Source organism: Lithobates pipiens, unplaced genomic scaffold (assembly GCF_037356315.1).
Source record: "Lithobates pipiens isolate NorthernLeopardFrog02 unplaced genomic scaffold, aLitPip1_a1.2 Scaffold_23, whole genome shotgun sequence".
Lineage (NCBI taxonomy): Eukaryota > Metazoa > Chordata > Amphibia > Anura > Ranidae > Lithobates > Lithobates pipiens.
Window position 1 is genome coordinate 133,394,295 of NW_027507785.1, and position 26,318 is coordinate 133,420,612.

Below are 26,318 nucleotides of genomic sequence, written 5' to 3' on the forward strand. Positions count from 1 at the left end.
CATACTCATTCATCCACGCTCATCCATTTCGCCACCCACGCTCATCCATTTCGCCACCCACGCTCATCCATTCCGCCACCCACGCTCATCCATTCCGCCACCCACGCTCATCCATTACGCCATCCACGCGCATTCATCCACACGCGTTCATCCACGCGCATTCATCCACGCGCATCCATCCCTCTGTCATACTTATCCACCCATCCATGCTCAGCCATCCATACTCAGCAATACTCATCCATCCATCCTCAGCCATCCCAGCCGTACCCAGCTGTACTCAGCCGTACCCAGCTGTACTCAGCCCTACTCAGCCGTACCAGGCTATACCCAGCCATGCCCAGCCATACTCGGCAATACCCAGTCGTACTCTGCCGTACCTGGCCGTACTCTGCCGTACCCGGCCGTACTCTGCCCCGTACCCGGTCGTTCTCAGCCGTACCTGGCCGTACCCAGCAATACTCTACCATACTTAGCTGTACCCAGTCATGCTCAGCCATACTCAGTGATACCCAGCCATACTCAGCGATGCTCAGCCAAACCCAGCCATACTCTGCCTCTGTATGTGGCCAGGCTGTGGAAGTCTCACACATGTGGTATCGCCGTACTCGGGAGAAGTAGGAGAATGTATAAATGGACAACTTTGTGTTATAAAAAAAGTGTTTTCATTTTCTTTCCACGTTTTCCAAAAATTTGTAGAAAAAAAATGACATGTTCAAAAGACTCATTATGCCTCATAGATTATACGTTGGGGTGTTTACTTTCCAAAATGGGGTCATTTTTGGGGCATTTCCATTGTCCTGGTGCTCCAGGGCCTTCAAAAATATAAGAGGTAGTCAGGAAATTAGATGTGTAATTTATGCTCCAGAAAGCCTGATGTGCTCCCTGCATGTTGGGCCTCTGTATGTGGCCACGCTGTGTAAAAGTCTCACACATGTGGTATCACCATACTCGGGAGGAATAGAAAAATGTGTTTTGGGGTGTTACTTGTGGTATGCATATGCTGTGTGTGAGAAATAACCTGCTATGACAATTTTGTGAAAGGAAAAAAAAATCTTGATTTTGCAAACAATTGTGAGAAAAAAATTACAACTTCAAAAAACTCACCATGCCCCTTTCTAAATACCTTGGAATGTCTACTTTCCAAAAATTGGTAATTTGGGGGGCATTTGTACTTTCCTGGCATGTTAGGGTCTCAAAAATTTAGATAGGATGTCAGTGCTTCAGGTGTGATGAATTTTCAGAGATTGGCACCATAGCTTGTGGACTCTATAACTTTCACAAAGACCAATAAAATACACCAGTTTGGGTTATTTTTACCAAAGATATGTAGCAGTATAAATTTTGGCCAAAATTGATGAAGAAAAATTACAAATTTTGTAACATTTTATAACTGAAACAAAGAAAGATGTATTTTTTTTTTTTTTTTTTTTTTTTACAGAATTTTCAGTCTTTTTTCTTTTATAGCGCAAAAAATAAAAAATCCAGCGGTGATTAAATGTCACCAAAAAAAAGCTCTATTTGTGTGGAAAAAAAGGACAAAAATTTCATATGGTTACAGTGTTGCATGACTGAGTAATTGTCATTTAAAATGTGAGCACCAAAAGCTGAAAATTGGTCTGGTTAGGAAGGGGGTTTAAGTGCCCAGTGGATAAGTGGTTAAAGTGGTATGAAACGCACTGGTTCCTGCTGTTTCCATTTTTACACGGTCTTCCTTCAAGGTTCTGTCTCTGGACTTGACTCCCACGCATGCATATGGGTATCGCACCACTATGGCACAACTAGAGTGCCCGAAAGACAACAAAAGGAAAAGGGCGCACCGACCTAGCGCAATACCTCAATACTATTTATTCAAAAAAGAAAAAACAACAATAAATCTTCTCAAACACATATTGTGTAAACACATGTCATAGCCCCAAAGCACCCTCCCATGTTCAGGGCATGTTGCCTCCCCCCCTCTCCTGGCCTGCCAGGCTGCATGCTAGGATAAGAGTCTGGTATGGATTTTTTTTGGGGGGGGGGGGGGGCACACCATTTTATTATTATTTTTTTACATTTTTGTATTGCCGGCAATTTTTTATTTTTTATTCGGCTGTCAGCGGAGAAGCAAGCTGATGACTCGTCCGTTGTTAAGCATGTGGCGGCCTCCGCACCAAAAAAATCAAAACAAAATCTCTTGTAAATGCCCTTTTTGCATGAGGCCTTAATGTTGCCATAAAAAACTGTTGTGATTTCTAAACTCTGCTAACGAAAATATATATACTTTTTTTTTACTACATGTGTAATCAGCCCAAGAAGAAAAATATGTCTGCATATCAAGTGTTCTCTAAAGAGTATCGAAGCAGCATTATAGCAGAACATCCAGGAATTGGTAAGAAGCATTTACTTGTTACTTTAACAAAAAAACACCCTGTACACAGTGAATGATTCACTGCAGGAGTACAGCCAGATAAAGATTTATCCCTGTTTTTACAAAACTCGATTTTCAGTACATGCTGCTATCCTACAAACATCAAAAACATGACAATCTTTTGTTACTATAGATAGACAGACAGTATATTGCAAATCAAAAATAAATAATGATCAATCGACTCAAACAAATATCCTAACCTAAAAAGCTGCTATAACGCTCAAGGTCAAAATACAAATCCTCAGTAAACTTTTAAAAACATAAATAGAGCAGCGCTACGTAAAATTAGACAAAATCACTAAGGATTAATGTAGGAATTTGAAAACTTCAGAGAGAGAGCCCATGCGTAAAATAGTAATTAAGGAAGATAAAGTCCTCAGCTATGAACACTGGTAACGATGCTTCCCAATCTGGTGCAGATCACGTCAATCACGTGACTTCCCAATCTGGTGCAGATTTGTGAAAATACCACCACCGTCAGAAATCCAGGCCGCTCACCTTGCATAGTGGACCTACTGAGCTAAAAAAGCCTTCCCCTTTAAAGAGGTAAAGATGTTTTACAGAGATTCAGCTCATATTACACATCCACTTCTTTACTGCTCCAAATCACTCATCAGTTCTCTCCCAATAATGCCAGAAATGCTCAGTAGCACTCATAACAGTGTTGATTGCCATACGGACGTAATTACTGAGCTCAGCACAGCAAGCCAGTCAGAAGTGGACATACAGGGCAGAAACCAACCCACCGGCAGTGCAGGCTCCATCCCTGGCAAACGCACATGAAAGGAGAAAAATATATATCGTAACGGCACAATTTATGATCAACAATATCTATCACTAGTGCTCAAATTGTTACGCATAATATATAATACTCACCATTTGCGTAATGTATAGAAAGATAAAACACGTTAAAACGAAATAGTGTCAGAGCAACCAACTACAATTTACAATGCATATTAATATTCAAAAAAATGTCAAAAACACATTTTATAAAACCACACAAAGAAAATGTGTTTCTATAATCAGATACTAAATTCATATGTAAAAAACTTCATATATAAAAAATGTCATGTAAAAAATACCCATGAAATATCTTTTGTATGCACAAAATTCATATAAAAAAATTGCATGACCTAAAATTCAATTAGCGATCCAAAATAAAACAATTTAAGTCAAACTCTACATTTAAACCCATAGGCACTGCCACCTTAGTTTCATATACCCAGTATGATTCTCGATGGCTACGTTGTCAGATACAATTTCCCCCCCTCCAGTGTTTTTTTAACTCTCTCAACACAGAGAGGGTGACACAGTGGTGTAGTGGTTAGCACTCTCACCTAGCAGTAAAAAGGGTCGCTGGTTTGAATCCCAACCACGACACTACCTGCCTGGAGTTTGCATGTTCTCCTTGTGCCTGCGTGGGATCCTCCGGGTACTCTGTTTGCCTCCCACACTCCAAAGACATGCAGGTAGGTTAATTGGCTTCTGACCCAAATTGGCCGTAGTATATGAATGGGGACCTTGTATTGTTGGATCTTTGAGGGTAGGGACCAATGTGAGTGTGCAATGTTACAGGGATAGGGATAATTGTAGACACTCACTCGGGTTGAACTGGATGGACTGGTGTCTTTATTCAACCTTACTAACTATGTAACAATGCAACACCCTAAAATTTGAGGTGTCTGGGGTCACTATTGTGAAACAATTTAAAATATTTAGAAACGTTATGGGTTATGAGTCCTTTCTTAATATTTTTAACATGTTCGCCAATTCTGACTTATATCGGTCTGGAAGTTCTACCGATGTATTGCAAGCCGCACTCGCATTCCCACATATATACGATTCCCGTGGTCGCACAAGTAATCAACTCTTAAATTCTATAAGTCTTATTGGTGGGAGGCTGCCACAAAATCCTTTCTTTTCTTCATATTACCTCTGACCTGCCTACAGACTGGACATTGCCCGCACACATACAAGCCAGTCAGAAAGGAAAAAAGCCTATTCTCTACTTGGGTAGGCGGGGTCAATTACCCCTGGTGCTAATCTGTCCCTAAGCGTGGGTGCCTTCCTGTAAATGAACTGAGGCCTTTCGGGGAGGACTGGACCCAAAATCCCATCCTGCTTTAATATAGGCCAATGCCTCTGGATGATTTTTTTTCAAACTTTTTGTATTGAATGTTGTAGTCCAAAACCATCTTCATATTAGTAGAAGTATTTGCATTCTTACGTGACATGCTGGAAAGCAAAATCTTTCTATCCATTTTTCTTACCATTTCCGCCTCCCTCTCAAGGTCTAATCTATCATACCCTTTCTCCTGAAATTAAGTTGACAGAACCTGAGACTGGGCAATAAAACCTTTCTCTGAGGTGCAGTTCCATCGTAGATGAATAAACTGCCCTCTGGGATATGTTTACACAGCCATTTGGTGTGACGACAACTCTCTAATGGAATGAAAGAATTCTGGTCCGTTGGCTTAAAATGATTCACCATCTTAAAGATATAATTTTCATTAAAAATTTCTAGATCGAGAGACTGTCTGCTCAGTACTAATATTCAAAAATAAGATAATATTTTTATTGTTGGCATTTAATCTCTTCATAAATACCTCTAAACCAGATCTTTCACCCTCCCAAATCATAATTAAATCATCAATATACCTATGGTAACATACTAGCTTGGGGGGGGGGGAGGAGTAGGTTTTTAAACACACATTCTTCCTCCCAGTGGGCCATGGATAAATTGGCCACAAATAAATTGGCCACACTGGGAGCAAACCAAGCCCCCATCACAACTCCCCTAGTCCGTAGGAAGTACTGCCTATTGTACCAAAAGTAATTTCTCAACAGACAAAAGCTTGGGCAACTCAAAATAAATTTCTTATGTTTCCTCGAGAGTTCAGATGACTAAAAAGCCCATCTGATCGAAGATAAAGCGTCTTCATGACTTATAATAGTATACAGTGAGCTCACATCCGCTGCGATTAGGAAACTTGCTGGGGAGGCTTTAAGGTTTTCTAGAATCATAATGATATGTTTCGTATCTTTTAAGAATGCCTCAGTGTTGATCACCATGGTTTGGAGAAAAGTATGAATGTATTGACCCAGTCTAGATGAGACTGATTCAATACCATTGACAATCGGTATATTGCACATTATATGATATAAGATGTATTTGCTTACCAGGTTTTCACACATCTCAGGAGGGATTTTGGTCCACTCTTTACAGATCTTCTCTAAATCCTTAAGGTTTCTTGGCTGTCGCTTGCCAATTTGAAGTTTCAGCTCCCTTTATACATTTTGTATAGGATTAGGGTCTGGAAACTTACTAGGCCACTTCATGACCTTAGAAATGATAAAAATAGCTTTCGAGCTACTATATATATGTAAAAATCCTACGTCTATGGTAAGACTACAATAGTGAATATCACATACGTAGTGAAAAATGAAAATAAGAAAAACTACATTAAGGTGCTAATATAAAGTGCTATAAAGAATTATTAAAGTGAGCGTGCACTATCAGCAATAATAAATAAAGATAAATATACACATGCAAATTGCAGTAAAAGTGCTAAACAATGTAGCAGGGTCTATTAGTATTCACATACCGTATATACTCGAGTATAAGCCGAGATTTTCAGCCTCTTTTTTGAGGCTGAAAGTGCCCCCCTCGGCTTATACTCGAGTCATCGCTGTCTGCCTGCTCGATCAGCGTGTCGAGCAGACAGACAGCGGCCATTCTATAATTCAAAAGCCGCGCCTCCGGCTCCGCCTTCGCCTGTGATAGGCGGAACACTGAATTTCCCAGCAGCCTGTGTTCCGCCTATCATGGACATCGTCTCATCCTCGTACTACGGACGAGGATGAGACGATGTCCGTGATAGGCGGAACACAGGCTGCTGGGAAATTCAGTGTTCCGCCTATCACAGGCGAAGGCGGAGGCGCGGCTTTTGAATTTTACAATGGCCGCCGAGGCGCCGACGAAGAGCGGCGATCCTGGCAAGGCACGGGACGGAGGCAAGGCAAGGCACGGGACGGGACGGAGGCAAGGCACGACACGGGACGGAGGCAAGGCACGGCACGGGACGGAGGCAAGGAGGCAAGGCACGGGACGGAGGCTCGGGACACAGGCTCGGGACACAGGTAGGCTGGACACACACACACACACACACACACACACACACACACACACACACACACACACACACACACACACACACACATGGACACACACACACAGGGATGGATGGATGGAGACACACACACACAGGGATGGATGGATACACACACACACAGGGATGGATGGATGGATGGAGACACACACACACAGGGATGGATGGATGGAGACACACACACACAGGGATGGATGGATGGATGGAGACACACACACACAGGGATGGATGGATGGACACACACACACACACAGGGATGGATGGATGGATGGACACACACACACACAGGGATGGATGGATGGATGGATGGACACACACACACACAGGGATGGATGGACGGACACACAGGGATGGACGGACACACAGGGATGGACGGACACACAGGGATGGACGGACACACACACAGGGATGGACAGGCATGTCTCACCCTCGGCTTATACACGAGTCAATAAGTTTGCCAGTTTTTTGGGGGGTAAATTGGGGGCCTCGGCTTATATTCGGGTCGGCCTATACTCGAGTATATACGGTAATACTAGATAAAAATTAAAGTCCATAATGATCCTGTGCAAACAAACTGGTGTATATATAAAATAGAGCAATCATAAAGTGACAAGTGCTATAAATAAAACTGATTGTAAACACTAATAGTAGTCTAAAATATTAAGGAAAGTATGCACCATTTCATAAATACGTGAGTCTCTCAGCATAAACCACACAGAGGGCACTGAAACGTATTCCCATATGCAAAGAAGAACAATGAATTGAATCAAAGTCTGGGCTCTCTGAACTCTCACCGCCACTCGTTAGTTATAACCACATCAAGTATAAGTGAATCTTCAGTTCGTCCTATTATGCACCACCAGGGGGTCTTCCACTGTTGAACTTTACAGCTCCATAATGTGGGCATATGGGTTAGACTACCAGGGGACCATCCATCCCTGCAGCAGATGCACTACACACCAGGCAGCTACCTCCGCAACAAAATGTCACTCAATAGAAAACAAAGGGAGGGGGAAAAAAGGCTCCAATAATGTAGTATTAAAAACAGGAACTTTTTCGATTTATTAATAACAATTGGACTCTCACATTTGATTGAAAAACGTTAACAGCTCAAAAGAAAAATGACTGGCATCTTCCGGCAGTCTTACGTCACTTCCGGTATTGCATTTGGATCACGGCCACTCCCTACGCGTTACGTCAATCACGTGACTTCATCAGGGGATCATGATTGGCTAATCTAGTACTCAAATACAATACGACCGGAAATACCAGCGCGACCATCTTTGTTGTGGTTCATTAGGTAAATGCAATGAAAACCGGAAGTATAAGTTCGGCCATCTTGGTTGTGGTAATCTATGTCTAATTCCACAATGATCTGTTTCCAGTAAGCAGATGGGCATCAAGTTCATACCAATATTTAATATGATAGCTCCAAATGCAAACAACTAGAATCAAGCTAAATTGTAAAACAAAAAGCTGTGTCTTAAAGTATAAAAAGCGGGGTATTCAATACATCAATAAAATTTATATGTACCTCACTTCTTTTAGATCATATATAATTAATTACATGTAGGAGATTATTTTATTCAATAACGGCAACTATCTAAAATAAAAATATGAACAAGGACACTAATACTACATTATATATATATATATATATATATATATATATATATATATATATGCAATGGAAAAAAATGTATCAGAGCAGCTGAAGCAAGGCTGCCACAGGACACAGAAGCACTGGTGCACGTGAGGGGTTTACACGGGCATTTGCAGTAGAGGAAAAAACCTATTGTTTAGCATTAGATCATTCTATGCTACCACTGTTTTTCCTACTATTGTTCAAATAAATAGAACAGTTCTTAGAGTACCTTTTGCTTTTTGTGCTTTGCTCATTGGCTTCAAGGCTTACTAAGGCACCAAAACCACCCCCAGGTGCTGGGAACTCCCGACATGCCTCCACATTGTCATCCTCTCCGGAGATACTTGACATGGCAAGCCAGGGTGAGTTATTGGAAGCAATTGGTGGTGCAACTGCTTTTCACACTTCAGCCCCTGTATACGTGACTGAAGATGCATTTTCCTCTGCCCTGCAGGGCTTAGAAGGAAGATTCACATCCTCCATTAAAGGGGATATGAAGCGTGCTAGATCCCTCTCTCCCACTCCAAACCCCTTACCAGGGGAATAGTGGGGACAGGATGAGGTATTGCCCTCAAACGATCGGGATAAACAAACCGATTACTCTTCTGTGGAGGAAACAGTTGAAGTTTCAGCTTCACAATCTGAGGTACAAATCCTTCCTGACATGGTTCGCTCCACTTTCATGCTACCCCTAACAGAGGTTCTTCTTTGGGTTCCTTGAAACGTTCACAACCAGTGCATGTGTTTCCAGTCCACACATTACTACAGAAGCTTGCTTATACCGAATTAGATCATCCTGTTAAGCATTTTCTCCCTCCAAAGAGTTTCTCGGCTCTCTATCCTATGGTGGAAAAATTCACCAAAAAATGGAAAGTAGATGCTGCGATTTCCAGTGTGAATAAAAGTTTAACTTGTCCAGTGGACAATGCACAAATGCTAAAGTGTCCAACAGATAAAAAGTTGGAATTCCTGTTAAAATTCTCTTCTTCTTTAGTAGGTACTGTTGCTCAGCCTGCAGTTGCAGCTATAGGCATCTGTCAGTCCTTAACCACTCGCCGACCTGTGCACACCAATGTATGTTCGCAGAATCCACTCCCCCCGCTGTTGGAAACAAGCCCCAGGACACACTTAAAGAGAAAGTAAACACTCCCACTCCGATGCTTCTTTTCATTTAGTCCATTATAATAAGTCATTATCAGACTATAGCCACTGTAATCCAGCCCAAATTCCTTATTACTTACTGTTTAAAGAAACTTTAAAAAACGTATTTCCAGGGGTTAGGCAGCGCCATCTTAAGTATTGTTTTCTGAGTCCACAGTGGAGTGTATTTCCGCCCTTACATTGAGCACTTCCTGTACTGTTAACCAAGCCTCCTTCTCAATCCAACGTTTCTATGGCAACCCTGCTTCCCTGTTCATAGCTTACTTGTTTATTTCATAGTATTTACTTGTGCCGATGTCTAATGTTTGCCTTTGTCAGACTTATCAGCTTCAGCTGATAAGACTGCAGTAATGGCCAAGTTTAGACTGTATGTGAGGTCACATGGTGTGTAGGAGGAAGCTCTGAGTGATTAGCAGAGTTCAGTGTTGTGCCATAGGAAGTCCTGATAACAGATAGATAAAACATAGAGAGTGTGCCTTAAATCAGGGGAGATCTAGGCATGCTCAGTGACTTCATTCTACAGAACAAGAAGGATTACAACAATACTAAGCAAGTAAGGAGATATCTACAAGCAGTGTTCATTAGGGTTTTTTATGCTGATTTACATGGGACAAAGTTGTGGGGGCGGGATTAGAACCACGTTAACCCCTACACTGCCACATAGTGGTTAACCCCTTCACTACCATTGTCAATTACATAGGAATCTATAATCTTATATAGCACCGATTGCTGTATAAATAACAATGGTCCCCAAAGTGTGTCCGTCATAATGTCGCAGTCACGATAAAAATCGCTGATTGCCGCCTTTACTAGTGAAAAAAAGAAAGATTAATAAAAATGCCATAAAACTATCAACTAACTTTTGTAAACGCTATAACTTTTGCGCAAACCAATCACACGCTTTTTTTTTGATTTTTTTTTTTTTGATTTTTTTTTTTTTTTTTTTTTAACCAAAAATATGTAGAAGAATTTGTATCTGCCTAAACTGAGGGAAAAAAAAAGTTTTTTTTATATATTTTTGGGGGATATTTATTATAGCATAATGTAAAAAGTAATGCGTTTTTTTTTTTTTTTTTCAAAATTGTCGCTCTTTTTTTTGTTTATAGTGCACTTGTGCTAGTACATATGGGTAGGACCCTTTTGCACCCTGCAAAAAAAGTTTTCCATTTCATGGGGAGTGACTATTTGGCGATGATTTGGATGAATACATCAAAACAATTTCCAGTAGTAAGAGTACTCTTTTGTCAGTCAAAAGAAAGTATAAACGTCCTTCATTTAAACTGACTTTCTCTCCTGTGCCAAGTGCATCCGCCTCTAGGCAGTGGCGACGGCTTCCACCGTCAGATTCCAGAGGAAAATCGCTGGGTCAGGCCCAGGCTCAAAGGAAGACCTGGAGCCACAAGACTACAAAGCAGAATACTAAGACCTCTTCATGAAGAGATGTCTTCCCTACCAAGGTGGGGGGAAGACTTCTGCATTTGACAGAAGTCTGGCAGAGGGAAACTCGGGAAGGATGGGCTCTCTCCACAGTGACTCTAGGATACAATCTAGAGTTTCGGGAATTCTCACCATCTCACTTTCTGAGATCAAACGTTCCCAAGGATCCAGGGAAAAGACAATCCCTGTTTCAAGCATTAGACTGATTTATTGACTCAAGGGGTAATCATACAGATCCCCACAGAATAACAAGGCTTAGGTTTCTATTCAAACCTGTTTATGGTGCCAAAAACAAATCGAGATGTCAGGCCCATTCTGGATCTAAAAAATCTAAATCTGTTCCTAAAAATTTGCTCATTTAGAATGGAGTCGATCAGGTCAGTGGTCTCCATTCTACAAGGTGGTGAACTTCTGGTGTCCAGGGACACACATCTGCATTTTCCTATATTGCCCGCTCACCAAAGGTTTCTGCGTTTCGAAGTGGAACAACGTCACTTTCGATTCACGGCCTTAGCCTTCGGGCTAGCCACAGCACCACGGATATTCACAAAAATACTGGCCCCACCACTAGCCAGGTTGAGGGTACAGAGCATAACAGTGTTGGCGTACCTAGATAATCTGTTGTTAATAGACCAGTCAGTGACTCGCTTAAGGCAAAGCCTACGCATTACAACCAGTTACCTGGAAAGTCTCGGTTGGATCCTCAACCTAGAAAAGTCTTCCTTAAAACCAGTAAGAAGGCCGGGTTACTTAGGCCTGATCATAGATACAGCCCAGAAGTAAAGATCAGCCTCCAGCAAAGATCAGCTCCATACAAGAGCTGGTACGGATGGTCAGGTCAAAAGCAAATCCTTCAATTCGCCTTTGCATGAGGTTGTTGGGAAAAGGGGTAGCTTCATTCGAAGCAGTCACCTATGCCCAGCTCCATCCAAGACTGTTGCAAAACAGAATCCTCTCTGCTTGGAACAAGACGATCCAAGCTTTGTATGTGAATTTAGTTTTGTCAGTGTTACAAAAACCGCCATTTGAACCATTACCGCATGTTCGCTTATGCCGTGTACACACGATCGGACTATCCGGCGGATTTTTTTTCACAAAAGTCCGGCGGACTTAGAAGTTTTGACTCAAAATTCTCCTCCTCCCTCCTCCCTCCTCCTCCCATCACCCAGTGACCCCGCCCCTTATGCCTATATAAGTCGCCACACAACGCGTCCCTGTCATTATGACTGAGGAGAGCATCATGTCAACATCGGAAGAAGAAGAGACTGGGCCAACGCTAGTAAAAGAGCTGTAAGAAGATAGCAGAGGCCCGGTAGAAGAGTGGAAGAAGACCCCCAGACGGCAGCGACGACGAAGGAGAAAGCCGGGCTCCTCCGATAGTTAAAGATCAGAAGATAGCGGAGGAGCCTGGCGAGAAGACCCCCAGAGCTGACTAATAAACTACTTTAACCACTTCAGCCCCTGACCATTTTGCTGGCCAAAGACCAGACCACTTTTTGCGATTCGGCACTGCGTTGCTTTAACTGACAATTGCGGGGTCGTGCGACGTGGCTCCCAAACAAAATGTACGTCCTTTTTTTCCCCACAAATACAGATTTTTTTATGGTATTTGATCACCCCTGCAGTTTTTATTTTTTGCGCTATAAACAAAAATAGAGCGAAAATTTTGAAAAAAAAACGCATTTTTTACTTTGTTATAATATCCCCTAAAAATATATTAAAAAAAACTTTTTTTTCCCTCAGTTTAGGCCGATACGTATTCTTCTACATATTTTTGGTAAAAAAATCGCAATAAGCGATTGGTTTGCGTAAAAGTTATGGCGTTTACAAAATAGGGGATAGTGTTATGAGATTTTTATTAATAATTTTTTTTTTTTACTAGTAATGGCGGCGATCAGCGATTTTTAATGACACTGGCAGTGAAGGGGTTAACCAGTGGGTGGCAGTGTAGGAGTTAGGTGTTCCTAGGGGTGTGTTACTAACTGTGGGGGGCTGGGCTTTCGTTTAGTGATCTCTGCTCCAATCACATGGAGCAGAGATCAGCGTCACTTGTTGCTAGGCAGAACGGGGAGGTGCTGTTTACAACGGCATCTCCCAGTTCAGCCGCCCCGTGAGACGATCGCGGGTATGCCCACGGCGATCGAGTCCGCAGGAACCGCGACCGGACTAGCGGGTCCCGACCGGCACGCGAGCAGGCAGGGCGGCATTTAAAATTGGACGTACCTGTACGCCAATATGCCTGCCCGTGCCATTCTGCCGACGTACATTGGCATGCGGCGGTCGGGAAGTGGTTAAAAACCTGTGTTTTGTGGGGGGTTTTTTGTACTTTTTTATTTCCCCCAGGTCAATGGGTAGGGGTACATCGTACTCCATACTCCATACTCATTCACATAGGGTTGGGGGCCGGAATCTGTCTGGGGCCCCCTTATTAAAAGGGGCTCCTGGATTCCGATAAGCCCCCTGCCCGCAGACCCCGACAACCAACGGCCAGGGTTGTCGGGAAGAGGCCCTTGTCCTCATAAACATGACCAGGTGCTTTGGAATGGGGGGGCCGCAGGACGATTGTCCACCGGATGTGTGGGCAAGACCGCTCATTCCGAAAGTCCGACTGATCTCCGCTGCAAAGTCCGGCGGACAGTCTGATCGTGTGTATGCGGCATTAGTTCTGACTAGGAAGCTGATATTTTTGGTTGCTATATCCTCAGCAAGGAGGGTTTCAGAATTGGCTGCTCTTTATTGTAAAGAGCCATATTTGATTATTCATGAGGACAGAGTGGTGTTTGCGGCCTCGTCCAGGCTTTTTGCCAAAAGTGGTTTCAGGCTTTCATCTGAATGAAGATATTGTCCTGCCATCGTTTTTCCCAAAATCATGTTCCAGGGAAGAAAAATCACTACATTGTCTTGATGTATTGAGAGCAGTGAAAATCTATTTAAAGAAAACTGTTCAGATTCGTAAGACTGATGTCTTATTTATTCTGCCGGAAGGTCCTAAAAAAAAGGACAGGCAGCGTTGAAATCCACTGTTGCTAAGTGGATTTGGCAAGTTATAATTCAAACTTATGATTTAAGGAGTAAGATTCCCCATATTCAAGTTAAGGCGCACTCTACCAGAACGGTTAGAGCTTTTTGGCAGTGCGTCACCAGGCCTCCTTTGCTCAGATCTGCAAGGCTGCAACTAGGTTTTCGGTCCATATATTCACAAATTTTTACCAAGTGGATGTAAGAAGGAATGAGGATATCTCCTTCGGGCGCAGTGTGCTGCAGGTAGCAGTATGAGTCCTCAAGGTCTGGGAGTGCCCTACGGGTTGTGTTTCCCTCCCCTCAAATAGCATTGCTATGGGATGTCCCACTAAGTAAATACTTAAGGCTCTGTGTACTATGATGTACAATAAAGAAAATAGGATTTTTATAACAGCTTACCTGTAAAATCATTTTCTTGGACAACATCATAGGACACAGAGCTCCCACCCCTCTTCTTCTTTTATGGGGTTTAAGTATATTGCTTATATTGCTTGGCTACAAAAACTAAGGTACTCCTAGAAGGAGGAGGGGTTATACAGGGGAGTCAACTTCCTGTATTGGGTGTGCCAGTGTCAACACCTGAAGGTAGCTATAACACACTAAGTAAATACTTAAGGCTCTGTATCCTATGATGTCCTCCATGAAAAGGATTTTTACAGGTAAGCTGTTATAAAAATCCTATTTTCCACCTTTGTGTTTGACTGTAGGGATGTGTTCTTAGGGTCCTAGTCGGCTTTTTTCTTCCTAAAAACACGGAGAGTCGAGTTGGTGCCAAAGAGCTATATTTTGGTCTCATCTGACCACAGCTCTTTCTCCCAATCCCTTCTCTGAATAATTTAGATGTTTATTGGCAAACTTCAGAGGGGCCTGCACATGTCTTCTTGAGGAGAAGGACCTTGCGGTCGCTGCAAGATTTCAATCAATGGTGGCATATTGTGTTACCGATGGTTTGTTTGGTGACTTCCTTGAGATCATTCACAAGCTCCTCCCGTGTAGTTCTGGGTTAATCCCTCACTTTTCTCATGATCATCCTTACCCCATGAGGAAAATACTGTATTTAGTCTTTGGGAGCCAGAATTATTGTTGATTGGTAAGGGATCAAATACATATTTTACTCACTAAACTGCAACTCAATTTATAACATTTGTATCATTGTTTTTTTCTTAATTTTTTGTTGATATTCTGTTTCTATCATTTAATATACACCAATTATAACAATTATAGACCCTTCATTTCTTTGTAAGTGGGAAAACTTTCAAAATCTGCAGGGGATCAAATAATAATTTTCCCCACTGTATATTTTAACAGTGAAATTTGTATGTGAATTACTCTATGTCCGCGGGCTTACCCGCGATCATCTTGCGGTTAGGAAGAACGGGGAGATGCTAATTTAAACGAGCATCTCCCTTTTCTGCCTAATGACACTGTCACTGATCACCGCTCCCTGTAATCAGGAGCGGTGATCAGTGACGTGTCACACACAGCCCCTCCCCCCCCACAGTTAGAATCACTCCCTAGGACACACTTAACCCCTACAGTGCCACCTAGTGGTTAACCCCCTCACTGCCAGTGACATTTTTACAGTAATCGATGCAATTTTTTGGCATTGATCGCTGTATTAATGCCAACGGTCAAAAAAATATGTTAAAATTGTCTGTGTCCACCATAATGTCGCAGTCACAATAAAAATCGCTGATCGCCACCATTACTAGTTAAAAAAAATAAAATAAAAATAAATCAATAGAAATGCCATAAAACTATCCCCTATTTTGTAGACGCTATAACTTTTGCACAAACCAATCAATAAACGCTTATTGCATTTTTTTTTTAACCAAAAATATGTAAAAGAATACGTATCGGCCTAAACTAAGGAAAAATGATGTTTTTTTTATATTTTCTTGGGGATATTTATTATAGCAAAATTAAAAAATGTGTTTTTTTGTTTTCAAAATTTTCGCTATTTTTTTGTTCATAGCGCAAAAAATAAAAACCGCAGAAGTGGTCAAATACCACCAAAAGAAAGCTCTACTTGTGGGATAAAAAGGATGTCAATTTTGTTTGGGAGCCACGTCGCACGACCGCACAATTGTCAGTTAAAGCAACGCAGTGCCGAATCGCAAAAAGTTCTCTAGTCAGGAAGGGGGTAAATTCTTTCCGGGGCTGAAGTGGTTAAAGTGCATATGGGGGAGAGGATGATTAAAATGGATAATGAATAGTGGGGGTGATATTTTGCCTCCAGTTTTTAATGCTAGAAACCCCTCTTAATGATCCTTTACTACCTTAGTCCAATTTTGCTATGGAGAAGTGAACAGGTTATCCATACATTTTAGTCCATAATCAATCTGTTTAAAGTGGTTTTAAATCATTAAGAATCTAGATACACCGTAAAAGACCTCCCCTCTAGTGTATCACCACAGCGCTCAATCTCCTCTCCTAGTAGCTGCCACTTAAACACTTAATATATAACCCAGAAGGTGAGACAAAAGGAAAAAAGGGAAAAAAATAAAAGTAAAAATAAATCACAAAAAACACCTTGTGGCGCTAAATAACTCCTAAACAGTGATGTACTATAATAATAAAATTAATCCACGTGAAAAATATAAAAACATTTACATGTGCATAATAAATTTCAAACAGATTCCCAAAAATATATTAAAAAAGTACTGTGATCCAAATTTCAGATAAATTGCTAAAAGCAATCACATGTGCATATTAGTGTTCTAATACTACGGTAATACAGAAAATTGTGATCAAAGTCCCAAAAGAAAAATCAAAAAAATAATAATCCTGTAAATAAACCCGAATCAGTTCAAAGACTCTTTTTCAAGTGAAAAAAACACACATAAAACAAAGTGTCCATATATTGAAAAACCTCCACCGCACCCTTGGTGTTCGTGCCCCCCTCATTTGGAACACTCACCAGCTGTATTGCTCAGCACTCTCGTGTCGAGCCAAAAAAGCTTTTAATGAATGAGGATGATCAACGTTTCTCCAGCAAACACTTGCAGCATACTTCTCAGCAGAGGATAACGAACTATCATCTCAAATATACCTCGGGGAGACAAAAAGACTTCCCATAGTGCAAAATTGCAAAACTGCTTTTAATCTCAATAAAAGTCAATTAAAATCACACTCACATGGACCAACTTAAAAACAAGCACTTCGAACAGAAATTTCACTTCCTCACAGGCATCGGTGAGCACACTGGATGCTGGCACGGTTAATAGCATAAGCACTGTCCATATAAATGGTAGCTGTGTGGTACCTGACAGCAGACAACCAAACTTGAAAGCAGTGCCAAACAGTAACGTCCAGTCCTTTCACTTGTGTGTCCTCCTCCCTCCGCCTTAACTTTGCTCCTTACTGTGTACAACAATCGCCGTATAGCCACGCCCCGACATGTTTCGTCAATTAGACTTCCTCATGGGATTGGCTATCTAGCTCTTACAACACTCCTTTTATTTAGATTCTCAGGCGACCCTCCCATAATGGTACACAAAGCCCCACCCCTCACATGCCACCCAATTGGACGTTAACCACTTGCGACGAGCAGTTCCCGTTCAGTACCGCCTCAATCTCCTCCCCCCTATGTCTAGAAATAACCATCCACCTCTACGGGTTAAATAATGTTCTTTCTCCACCTGCACAAAGAGCATAAGTAATCACTGCACATTCGCGGACCTCCGGAAATCTTATTACACCCACCTTTCATTTAGATTGATGGATTCCTATCCTCCGGTCACTGGAGGATTGTTTGTATTTCCCTCACGCATGCGCGAACTTCCGAGGGAGCCCTTTCACAAAGCAATCCGATTGGTCCTATCTCCCAACACCTGTACAGCTCCGTCATCCCGCTCGCGCATGCGCATGGTCCCGAACCGCCCACTCCACCCAAACCTTCTAATACACCCAGATTCCAGTCATAAACTGCGCAGGCGCCGGTTCCCATAACACACCGAACAGTGAAGATCGCAGTCTCCTCCCCATCCACGCCCCGCTAGCTAGAAGGGGAAGGTCAGCGGTCCAATCTAGATACTCCCAGTGATCAGGCTCCGTCCATCACCCTCCCCCGCAACGAGCAGCGCGCTTCACACAGACTGTCCAATCTAGCAGAGCGATGAATATCGTTCCTCCCCTAGGCACCAAACTATGGTGTTCACCATAATAGTGAGGATCATATATCATGCAGTATAAAAACATAGGGCAAACAATCCATGTTTAAGTGTGCGCATATTGGCCATGCTATAAAAGCGCACATTAACAAACCTAAATGTTCTTGTGAACGGACCGCAAATTTGGGGCATTAATGTGACGGAAGAGGTCACACAAGGGAACACAATGAACAGGGTTTCCTCCCCCCTTCTTTGATTGTAAACATAACCAAATAAGCGTTACCCATCCCCCTTGTAATTGAACCTGCCTGCTGTCATATCCTTGTGTCACCAATGCCCGAGATTTCACAATAAATTATATACCCCATAATATCCTAATAATAACCTATTTTTCTCAGGACACACTTCTTGATAACAAACTAAATATCTAGAAAAAAACTATTCAAAATGACATTATCAGAGCAAAAATTATTATACAAGACAAGAATTATCATGTACATTAGTTATCTCAAACACATCTACTCATTTATACACCAATAGGCATGATCTTAAACAGCTACTAGATATAACAATTAATGCCCCAATCTAGCTCCATGTGCACACAAATCACCCTAGAGATGTCAGCAATACAAATTTGAAAATAAAATATATAAAAATGAACAATAAAAATAAAACTAAATATAAAAAATATGTAAAAAATTACAGTAACCCCATAAGCGGAGATATTAATCGCAACAAATGAGTTACTATGGCAAAAGTCACATCCAAAATCTCCAAATTGCGTCTAATAGCCATCATAATTATCCAAGATTTCTGTTAGTATATTAAGGCAATACTCTGTCAATACCAATATACATTACAAAGGGGAACAACGAGAGGACATTATCCCTGATAAAAAGATGTCAGGAATTATTGATGAAGCTATCGACATCCAACTCGATGTTCATTCCCATTGGTGTCAAGCTTCTCATCAAAAATATCCACCTTGTTTCTCTTTGTGACAAATCCCTGATTCGGTTTGAACCCCTCCAAGAGGGATGGACCTGATCTATGCCACAAAACTGTAAAAGAGTTGGGTCCTGTTGATGACACTCTTTGAAATGCATAGATACACTATGGTACTTTTACTTTTTTTTTTTTTTTTTTTCTCTTTTGTCACAAAGAGAAACAAGGTGGATATTTTTGATGAGAAGCTGACACCAATGGGAATGAACATCGAGTTGGATGTCAATAGCTTCATCAATAATTCCTGACATCTTTTTATCAGGGATAATGTCCTCTCGTTGTTCCCCTTTGTAATGTATATTGGTATTGATAGAGTATTGCCTTAATATACTAACAGAAATCTTGGATAATTATGATGGCTATTAGACGCAATTTGGAGATTTTGGTTGCGACTTTTGCCATAGTAACTCATTTGTTGCGATTAATATCTCCGCTTATGGGGTTACTGTAATTTTTTACATATTTTTTATATTTAGTTTTATTTTTATTTTTATTGTTCATTTTTATATATTTTATTTTCAAATTTGTATTGCTGACATCTCTAGGGTGATTTGTGTGCACATGGAGCTAGATTGGGGCATTAATTGTTATATCTAGTAGCTGTTTAAGATCATGCCTATTGGTGTATAAATGAGTAGATGTGTTTGAGATAACTAATGTACATTCTTGTCTTGTATAATAATTTTTGCTCTGATAATGTCATTTTGAATAGTTTTTTTTTTAGATATTTAGTTTGTTATCACGAAGTGTGTCCTGAGAAAAATAGGTTATTATTAGGATATTATGGGGTATATAATTTATTGTGAACTCTTGGGCATTGGTGACACAAGAATATGACATCAGGCAGGTTCAATTACAAGGGGGATGGGTAACGCTTATTGGGTTATGTATACAATCAAAGAAGGGGGTAGGAAACCCTGTTCATTGGATTCCCTTGTGTGACCTCTTCCGTCACATTAATGCCCTAAATTTGCGGTCCGTTCACAAGAACATTTAGGTTTGTTAATGTGCGCTTTTATAGCATGGCCAATATGCGCACACTTAAACATGGATTGTTTGCCCTATGTTTTTATACTGCATGATATATGATCCTCACTATTATGGTGAACAAGATAGTTTGGTGCCTAGGAGAGGAACGATATTCATCGCTCTGCTAGATTGGACAGTCTGTGTGAAGCGCGCTGCTCGTTGCGGGGGAGGGTGATGGACGGAGCCTGATCACTGGGAGTATCTAGATTGGACCGCTGACCTTCCCCTTCTAGCTAGCGGGGCGTGGATGGGGAGGAGACTGAGATCTTCACTGTTCAGTGTGTTATGGGAACCGGCGCCTGCGCAGTTTATGACTGGAATCTGGGTGTATTAGAAGGTTTGGGTGGAGTGGGCGGTTCGGGACCATGCGCATGCGCGAGCGGGATGACGGAGCTGTACAGGTGTTGGGAGATAGGACCAATCGGATTGCTTTGTGAAAGGGCTCCCTCGGAAGTCCGCGCATGCGTGAGGGAAATACAAACAATCCTCTAGTGACCGGAGGATAGGAATCCATCAATCGAAATGAAAGGTGGGTGTAATAAGATTTCCGGAGGTCCACGAATGTGCGGTGATTACTTATGCTCTTTGTGCAGGTGGAGAAGGAACATTATTTAACCCGTAGAGGTGGATGGTTATTTCTAGACATAGGGGGGAGGAGATTGGGGCGGTACTGAACGGGAACTGCTCGTCGCAAGTGGTTAACGTCCAATTGGGTGGCATGTGAGGGGTGGGGCTTTGTGTACCATTATGGGAGGGTCGCCTGAGAATCTAAATAAAAGGAGTGTTGTAAGAGCTAGATAGCCAATCCCATGAGGAAGTCTAATTGACGAAACATGTCGGGGCGTGGCTATACGGCGATTGTTGTACACAGTAAGGAGCAAAGTTAAGGCGGAGGGAGGAGGACACACAAGTGAAAGGACTGGATGTTACTGTTTGGCACTGCTTTCAAGTTTGGTTGTCTGCTGTCAGGTACCACACAGCTACCATTTATATGGACAGTGCTTATGCTATTAACCAAGCCAGCATCCAGTGTGCTCACCGATGCCTGTGAGGAAGTGAAATTTCTGTTCGAAGTGCTTGTTTTTAAGTTGGTCCATGTGAGTGTGATTTTAATTGACTTTTATTGAGATTAAAAGCAGTTTTGCAATTTTGCACTATGGGAAGTCTTTTTGTCTCCCCGAGGTATATTTGAGATGATAGTTCGTTATCCTTTTTATTTATTTTTACTTTTATTTTTTTCCCTTTTTTCCTTTTGTCTCACCTTCTGGGTTTTAAATCATTGCATATACCCAGTGAAGTGGCATCAGGTGATACGCAGAAATGAAACAAATCCTCCGACGTAAGTTTATCTGCAGCCATCTCTTCTCTACGTTTGTTCAAAGTCCAATTTATTAAAGATTGTGTGAGAGTTCAGAAAAAAGGAGGCAGAGAACTGAAATTATGATCTGCAGAGCTCAGGGAAGGAGAGCTGATCTATGTAAAGGGGCAGGCTGTGTGCCGAAGCTGCCTCCCAGTCACCTTTTTTTCCCTTTGTGTCAGAAAAACGACAGGAATGACACTTATGCCACGTACACACGATCAGATGCCCATGTGTGGGCTCCGGCGGACTTTTTCTTCCCAAAAGTCCAGTGGACTTTGAAAGAAGACTTTTCAAATGAACGGACTTGCCCACACACGGACTAAAGTCCGTTCATTTTGAACGTGACTTCAGGTACGACGGGACTAGCGAAGGAAGTCAATGTCGCCGCCTCCATTGGCGAGATTGACACCTTCCTAGCCCCGTAGCCTGGTCAAAAAAATGGCGTGGGGTCCCCCCCAAAGTTCATACCAGACTCTTATCCGAGCACGCAGCCCAGCCGGTCAGGAAAGGGGCAGGGGACAAGTGAGCGCCCCCCCCAAACCATACCAGGCCACGCGCCTCAACATGGGGGGGTGGGTGCTTTGGGGAAGGGGGGGGGCCCTGCGGGGGTCTTCTTCCGACTTCTCTGTGCTTTCCAGCCTCTTCTCTCGCTCTTCGCTTCTTCTGCCAGGTTCCTCCACTCTATTCTTCCAGCTCTTTTACTAGCGTTGGCCCGATCTTCTCGTTCGCAGTCACCTTCTTCTTCTTCCTTCCGATGTTGACATAACGCTCTCTCCGGCTGTAATGCCAGGGACGTGTTGCGGCGACTTATATAGGCATAATGGGCGCAGGTCACCGGGTGATGGGAGGGGGAGGAGGGACGTTTTTTCAGAGTAGGGGTTACCCCTAAAACCCATGCGACGGGGTTCGCAAGGTGTCAATCTCTCCGATGGAGGCAACGACATTGACTTCCTTTGTTAGTTTCCTCGTACCTCAACTCACGTTAAAAATGAACAGACTTTAGTGCATTTGTGGGCAAGTCCGTTCATTTGGAAAGACCGGCGGATTGTCCGCCGGATAGTCTGATCGTGAGTACGCAGCATAAGTGTTCTGGATTGAGACAAGTATACACTATACACTATATAGAGGGATATGCTTGGTCATATTTCATGTCTGAGGTTTACAACCACTTTAATCTTTCTTTTTAATCTGTTGCCAGACTTTGGAGAACTTAGTAAGAAGTTGGCTGAAGTGTGGAAACAACTACCAGAAAAGGATAAACTTGTAAGTGAAAACTGTAAAAGAAGGAAGCTCTGTGTGTTCTAAGCTTGTATGTTAATTGAGGTTTGTCTATACAGGTGCATCTCAAAAAATTTGAATATCATGAAAAAGTTAACTTCAGTAATTAAATTCACAGGGTGAAACTCCATATATTTTATGGATTCATTACACACAGAGTCGTATATGTCAAGCATTTTTTCTTTTAATTTTGATGATCATGGCTTACAACTAGTGAAAACCCGAAATTTTATATGTCAGAAAATCTGATTATTATACAATACCAATAAAAAAAAAAGGATTTTAATACAGAAATGTTAGCTTACTGAAAAGATTCATTACACACAGAGTCGTATATGTCAAGCATTTTTTCTTTTAATTTTGATGATCATGGCTTACAACTAGTGAAAACCCGAAATTTTATATGTCAGAAAATCTGATTATTATACAATACCAATAAAAAAAAAAGGATTTTAATACAGAAATGTTAGCTTACTGAAAAGTACGTCCATGCGCAGTATGATATGCACTCAATACTTGGTCGGGGCTCCTCTTGCGTGAATTGCTGCGGCGTGGCAATGAAGGCGATCAACCTGCGCCACAGCTGAGGTGTAATGGAAGCTCAGGTTGCTTGATGGTGGCCTTCAGCCTTCAGCTCATCTGCATTGCTGGGTCTAGTGTCTCTCATCTTCCTCTTGACAATACCCCACAGATTCTACATGGGGTTTAGGTCAGGCGAGTTTACTGGCCAATCAAGCACAGTGATGCCACGAACATTAAACCGGGTAGTCACACATTTGTCAGTGTGGGCTGCTGCCAAATCCTGCTGGAAAATGAAATCGGCATCTCCATAAAGCTGGTCAGCAGTGGGAAGCATAAAGTGCTCTAGAATTTCCTGATAGAGGGCTACGCTGATCTTGGACTTGATAAAACACAGTAGACCAACACCAGCAAATGACATGGCTCCCCAAATCACTGACTGTGGAAACTTCACACTGGACTTCATGCAACTTGGATTCTGTGCCTCTCCACTCTTCCTTCAGACACTTGATTTCCAAATGAAATGAAAAATTTACCACAGTACGTGATGTTTTGGGATGCCATGTCATCTACTGGTGTTGGTCTATTGTGTTTCAAGTCCAAAGTAAGCTCAGCCATGCGGTTCAGCTTTATGGATATGCTGATTTTATTTTCCAGCTGGACTTGGCACCTGCCCACACTGCCACACGGTGCTTGATTGGCCAGCAAACTTCCCTAACCTAAACCCCATAGAGCAGTGGTCCCCAACCTTTTTGGCACCGGGGACCGGCTGTGTGGATGAAAATTATGCCAAGGACCGATTTTTCACGGGCAATGGCTGGTAATAGTCATTCAATCATAATGGCACCATGCTTGATATGGTGTCGGGGTGATTGAAGCGCATTATTTCTATTATTACATTGCAGTAATAAATGAAATAGTTCAACTCGCCATAATGTAGTCACTTGCCACTGTCGCCTGCTACTAGATGTGTATAGTCACTTGCCACACTGCATGTCACCAGATGCGGAATGTCACTTGCCACATCACCTGCCACACTGCCTGCCACAAGATGTGGATTGCCACCTGCCATGTTGCCTCTCACCAGATGCGGAGTGAGTGGAGCGCCCCTTGTGGTATGTCAGGCAGACAGCTGAGGGGGTGAACTACAAGTCCCAACACACCTTATCTGTACTTCCACACACAGCTCACCTGTCACTGATGATGTCACATCTCTGTGTTGCCGGGTGTCTCTCTCCTCATGCTGCAGCTGGTCTCATCTGGCAGAGGGAGGTTCCGGGACTCCTTCGGCTGTCAGTCTCTGGCTCCACCCTTTTGACATTCCTGATTAGCTGTCCGGGGGGGGGGGGGGCAGGCAATTTGCGCCGCTGAACAAAGAATATATATGTTTTCACACACAGAGGAGCCGCAGGAGAGCGGTCAGGCAGTATGAGATGATGTCATCTCTCTGCTCCCCACTGCACCTCCGACACTGAGACAGAGCACTGGCTTTGAGGGCGGAAGAGCGGTGATGCAGAGGGGGCGGAGAGAGATGATATAATCTCTGCTTGCCTGCCTGCCCGCTCGCTTCTTCCATCCACCCAGTGCTCTCATGCCGGTAGCCCAGCATGTCCCTTGTGGCCACCTGCAGAAGGGCCACGGCCCGGTAGTGGGCCGGGGACCGGGGGTTGATGACCCCTGCCATAGAGAATCTGTGGGGTATTGTCAAGAGGAAGATGAGAGACGCCAGACCCAGCAATGCAGATGAGCTAAAAGCCACTATCGAAGAAACTGGTGCTTCTATAACACCTCAGCAGTGCCACAGGCTGATTGTCACCATATGACGCTGCATTGATGCAGTAATTTATGCAAAAGGACATATTGTTCATGGATTTTTCAGTAAACCAAAAAGTAAGCTTTTTTTTTTTTTTTTTATTTGTCTTATGTAATAATCAAATTTTCAGAGATAGTGAATTTTGGGTTTTCACTAGCTCAAAGCTGTAATCATCAAAATTAAAAGAAAGACGTGCAGGGTGTGGCCCAGAGCGGTATGAAGTAGGACCCTGGTGAGCTTAGCTCCGCTGGCCCGATATCCTGATCGACATATCCTGGGAATTTATCACCCACAATCCACCTGTTTTTGGCTGCCTGCACACCCGGCCCCCCTGTGATCATGTCTAAGCAGCAGAAAAATGCTGAGGCGGTGGCCAAACTGGACAAATACCGGCGAACAGACCAGGATCCCCTGGAGCAAGATGGTGGCGCCACGCTGGGAGAGGGGACTGCTACAGGGGCTGACACAGCGAAGGTACTTGATGCCATCACTGCCTGCCAAGAAGCCATAACGTCCTGCCAAACCACCTTGACTGTCAGGATCGAGGAAGTAAAGGTGGATATCTCCCCGGTGAGGCAAGACTTTCAGAAACTGAGGGACAGGGTTAAAGACACAGAAACTCGGCTGAGCACTGTGGGGGAAAGACAGACAAGTGAATAAATTGCTCCAAAAGCAGGACAAAATGGAAAACGGGCTCAAAGAGCAACCTAAGTTTTATCGGACTGCCTGGAGTAACTCCTGTGCACTACATACGGTAAGGAGGGCTTTTCCCCTACGTTTGTTGTTGAACGAGCCCACTGTATGTCTCGGAGACCACCTCCAGTTGGGGCCCCACCTCGCACATTCATTGCAAAATTCCTTAATTATTGAGATCGGGGCACTATACTGCGCTAAAACAGGGAGAAGGGAAATATTCCTTATGGCAACAAGATGATAGTGGTGTTCCTGGATTTCTCTGCAGAGGTACACCACAGATGCAAAAGTTTCACAGAAACTAAAAGACGCCTCTGTATCAAGCACATGGTTTTCCCTGCCCGCCTTCGGGTGGAGGGGGATGACAGAGTGCACTTTTTTGATCTGGATGCAGCCATTTCCTGACTTGAACACAGGGAAACTTTCAGCTAAGTGTCTTTTATTCATCTTTGTGCTTTCTCTAATTTCCCACTCGACTAACTCTTATTCCGTGGGCTCGGGAACCCTGGATATGCGCCATTTCTTTACCCACCTTAGGACCCTAAATTATTAAAATGGGTACAACTGCTGTACCAGAGCCCATGGCTAAAGTGATGGCCAACGGGTGGACCTCTGAACAGTTCCCCCTTGCCAGAGCCACACGCCAAGGAGGGGTCCCTTGTCTCCCTT

At 42.8% G+C, this 26,318-nt stretch overlaps 1 protein-coding gene across 7 annotated transcripts in view; it reads left to right on the plus strand.

Annotated features, from left to right (window-relative positions):
* The window catches only part of HMGXB4 (HMG-box containing 4), a 200,563-nt gene that overhangs the window by 68,478 nt on the left and 105,767 nt on the right, over positions 1–26,318 (plus strand). For all 7 annotated transcript variants that reach the window (XR_013262344.1, XR_013262345.1, XM_077452399.1 and 4 more), the window contains 2 exons: positions 2,287–2,368; positions 22,545–22,609. Coding sequence is in view for 5 of the 7 variants with exons in the window: in XM_077452399.1 (XP_077308525.1) it covers positions 2,287–2,368; positions 22,545–22,609 (147 nt within the window). In the remaining 2 variants the exon portion in view is untranslated. The remainder of the gene's footprint in view (positions 1–2,286; positions 2,369–22,544; positions 22,610–26,318) is intronic.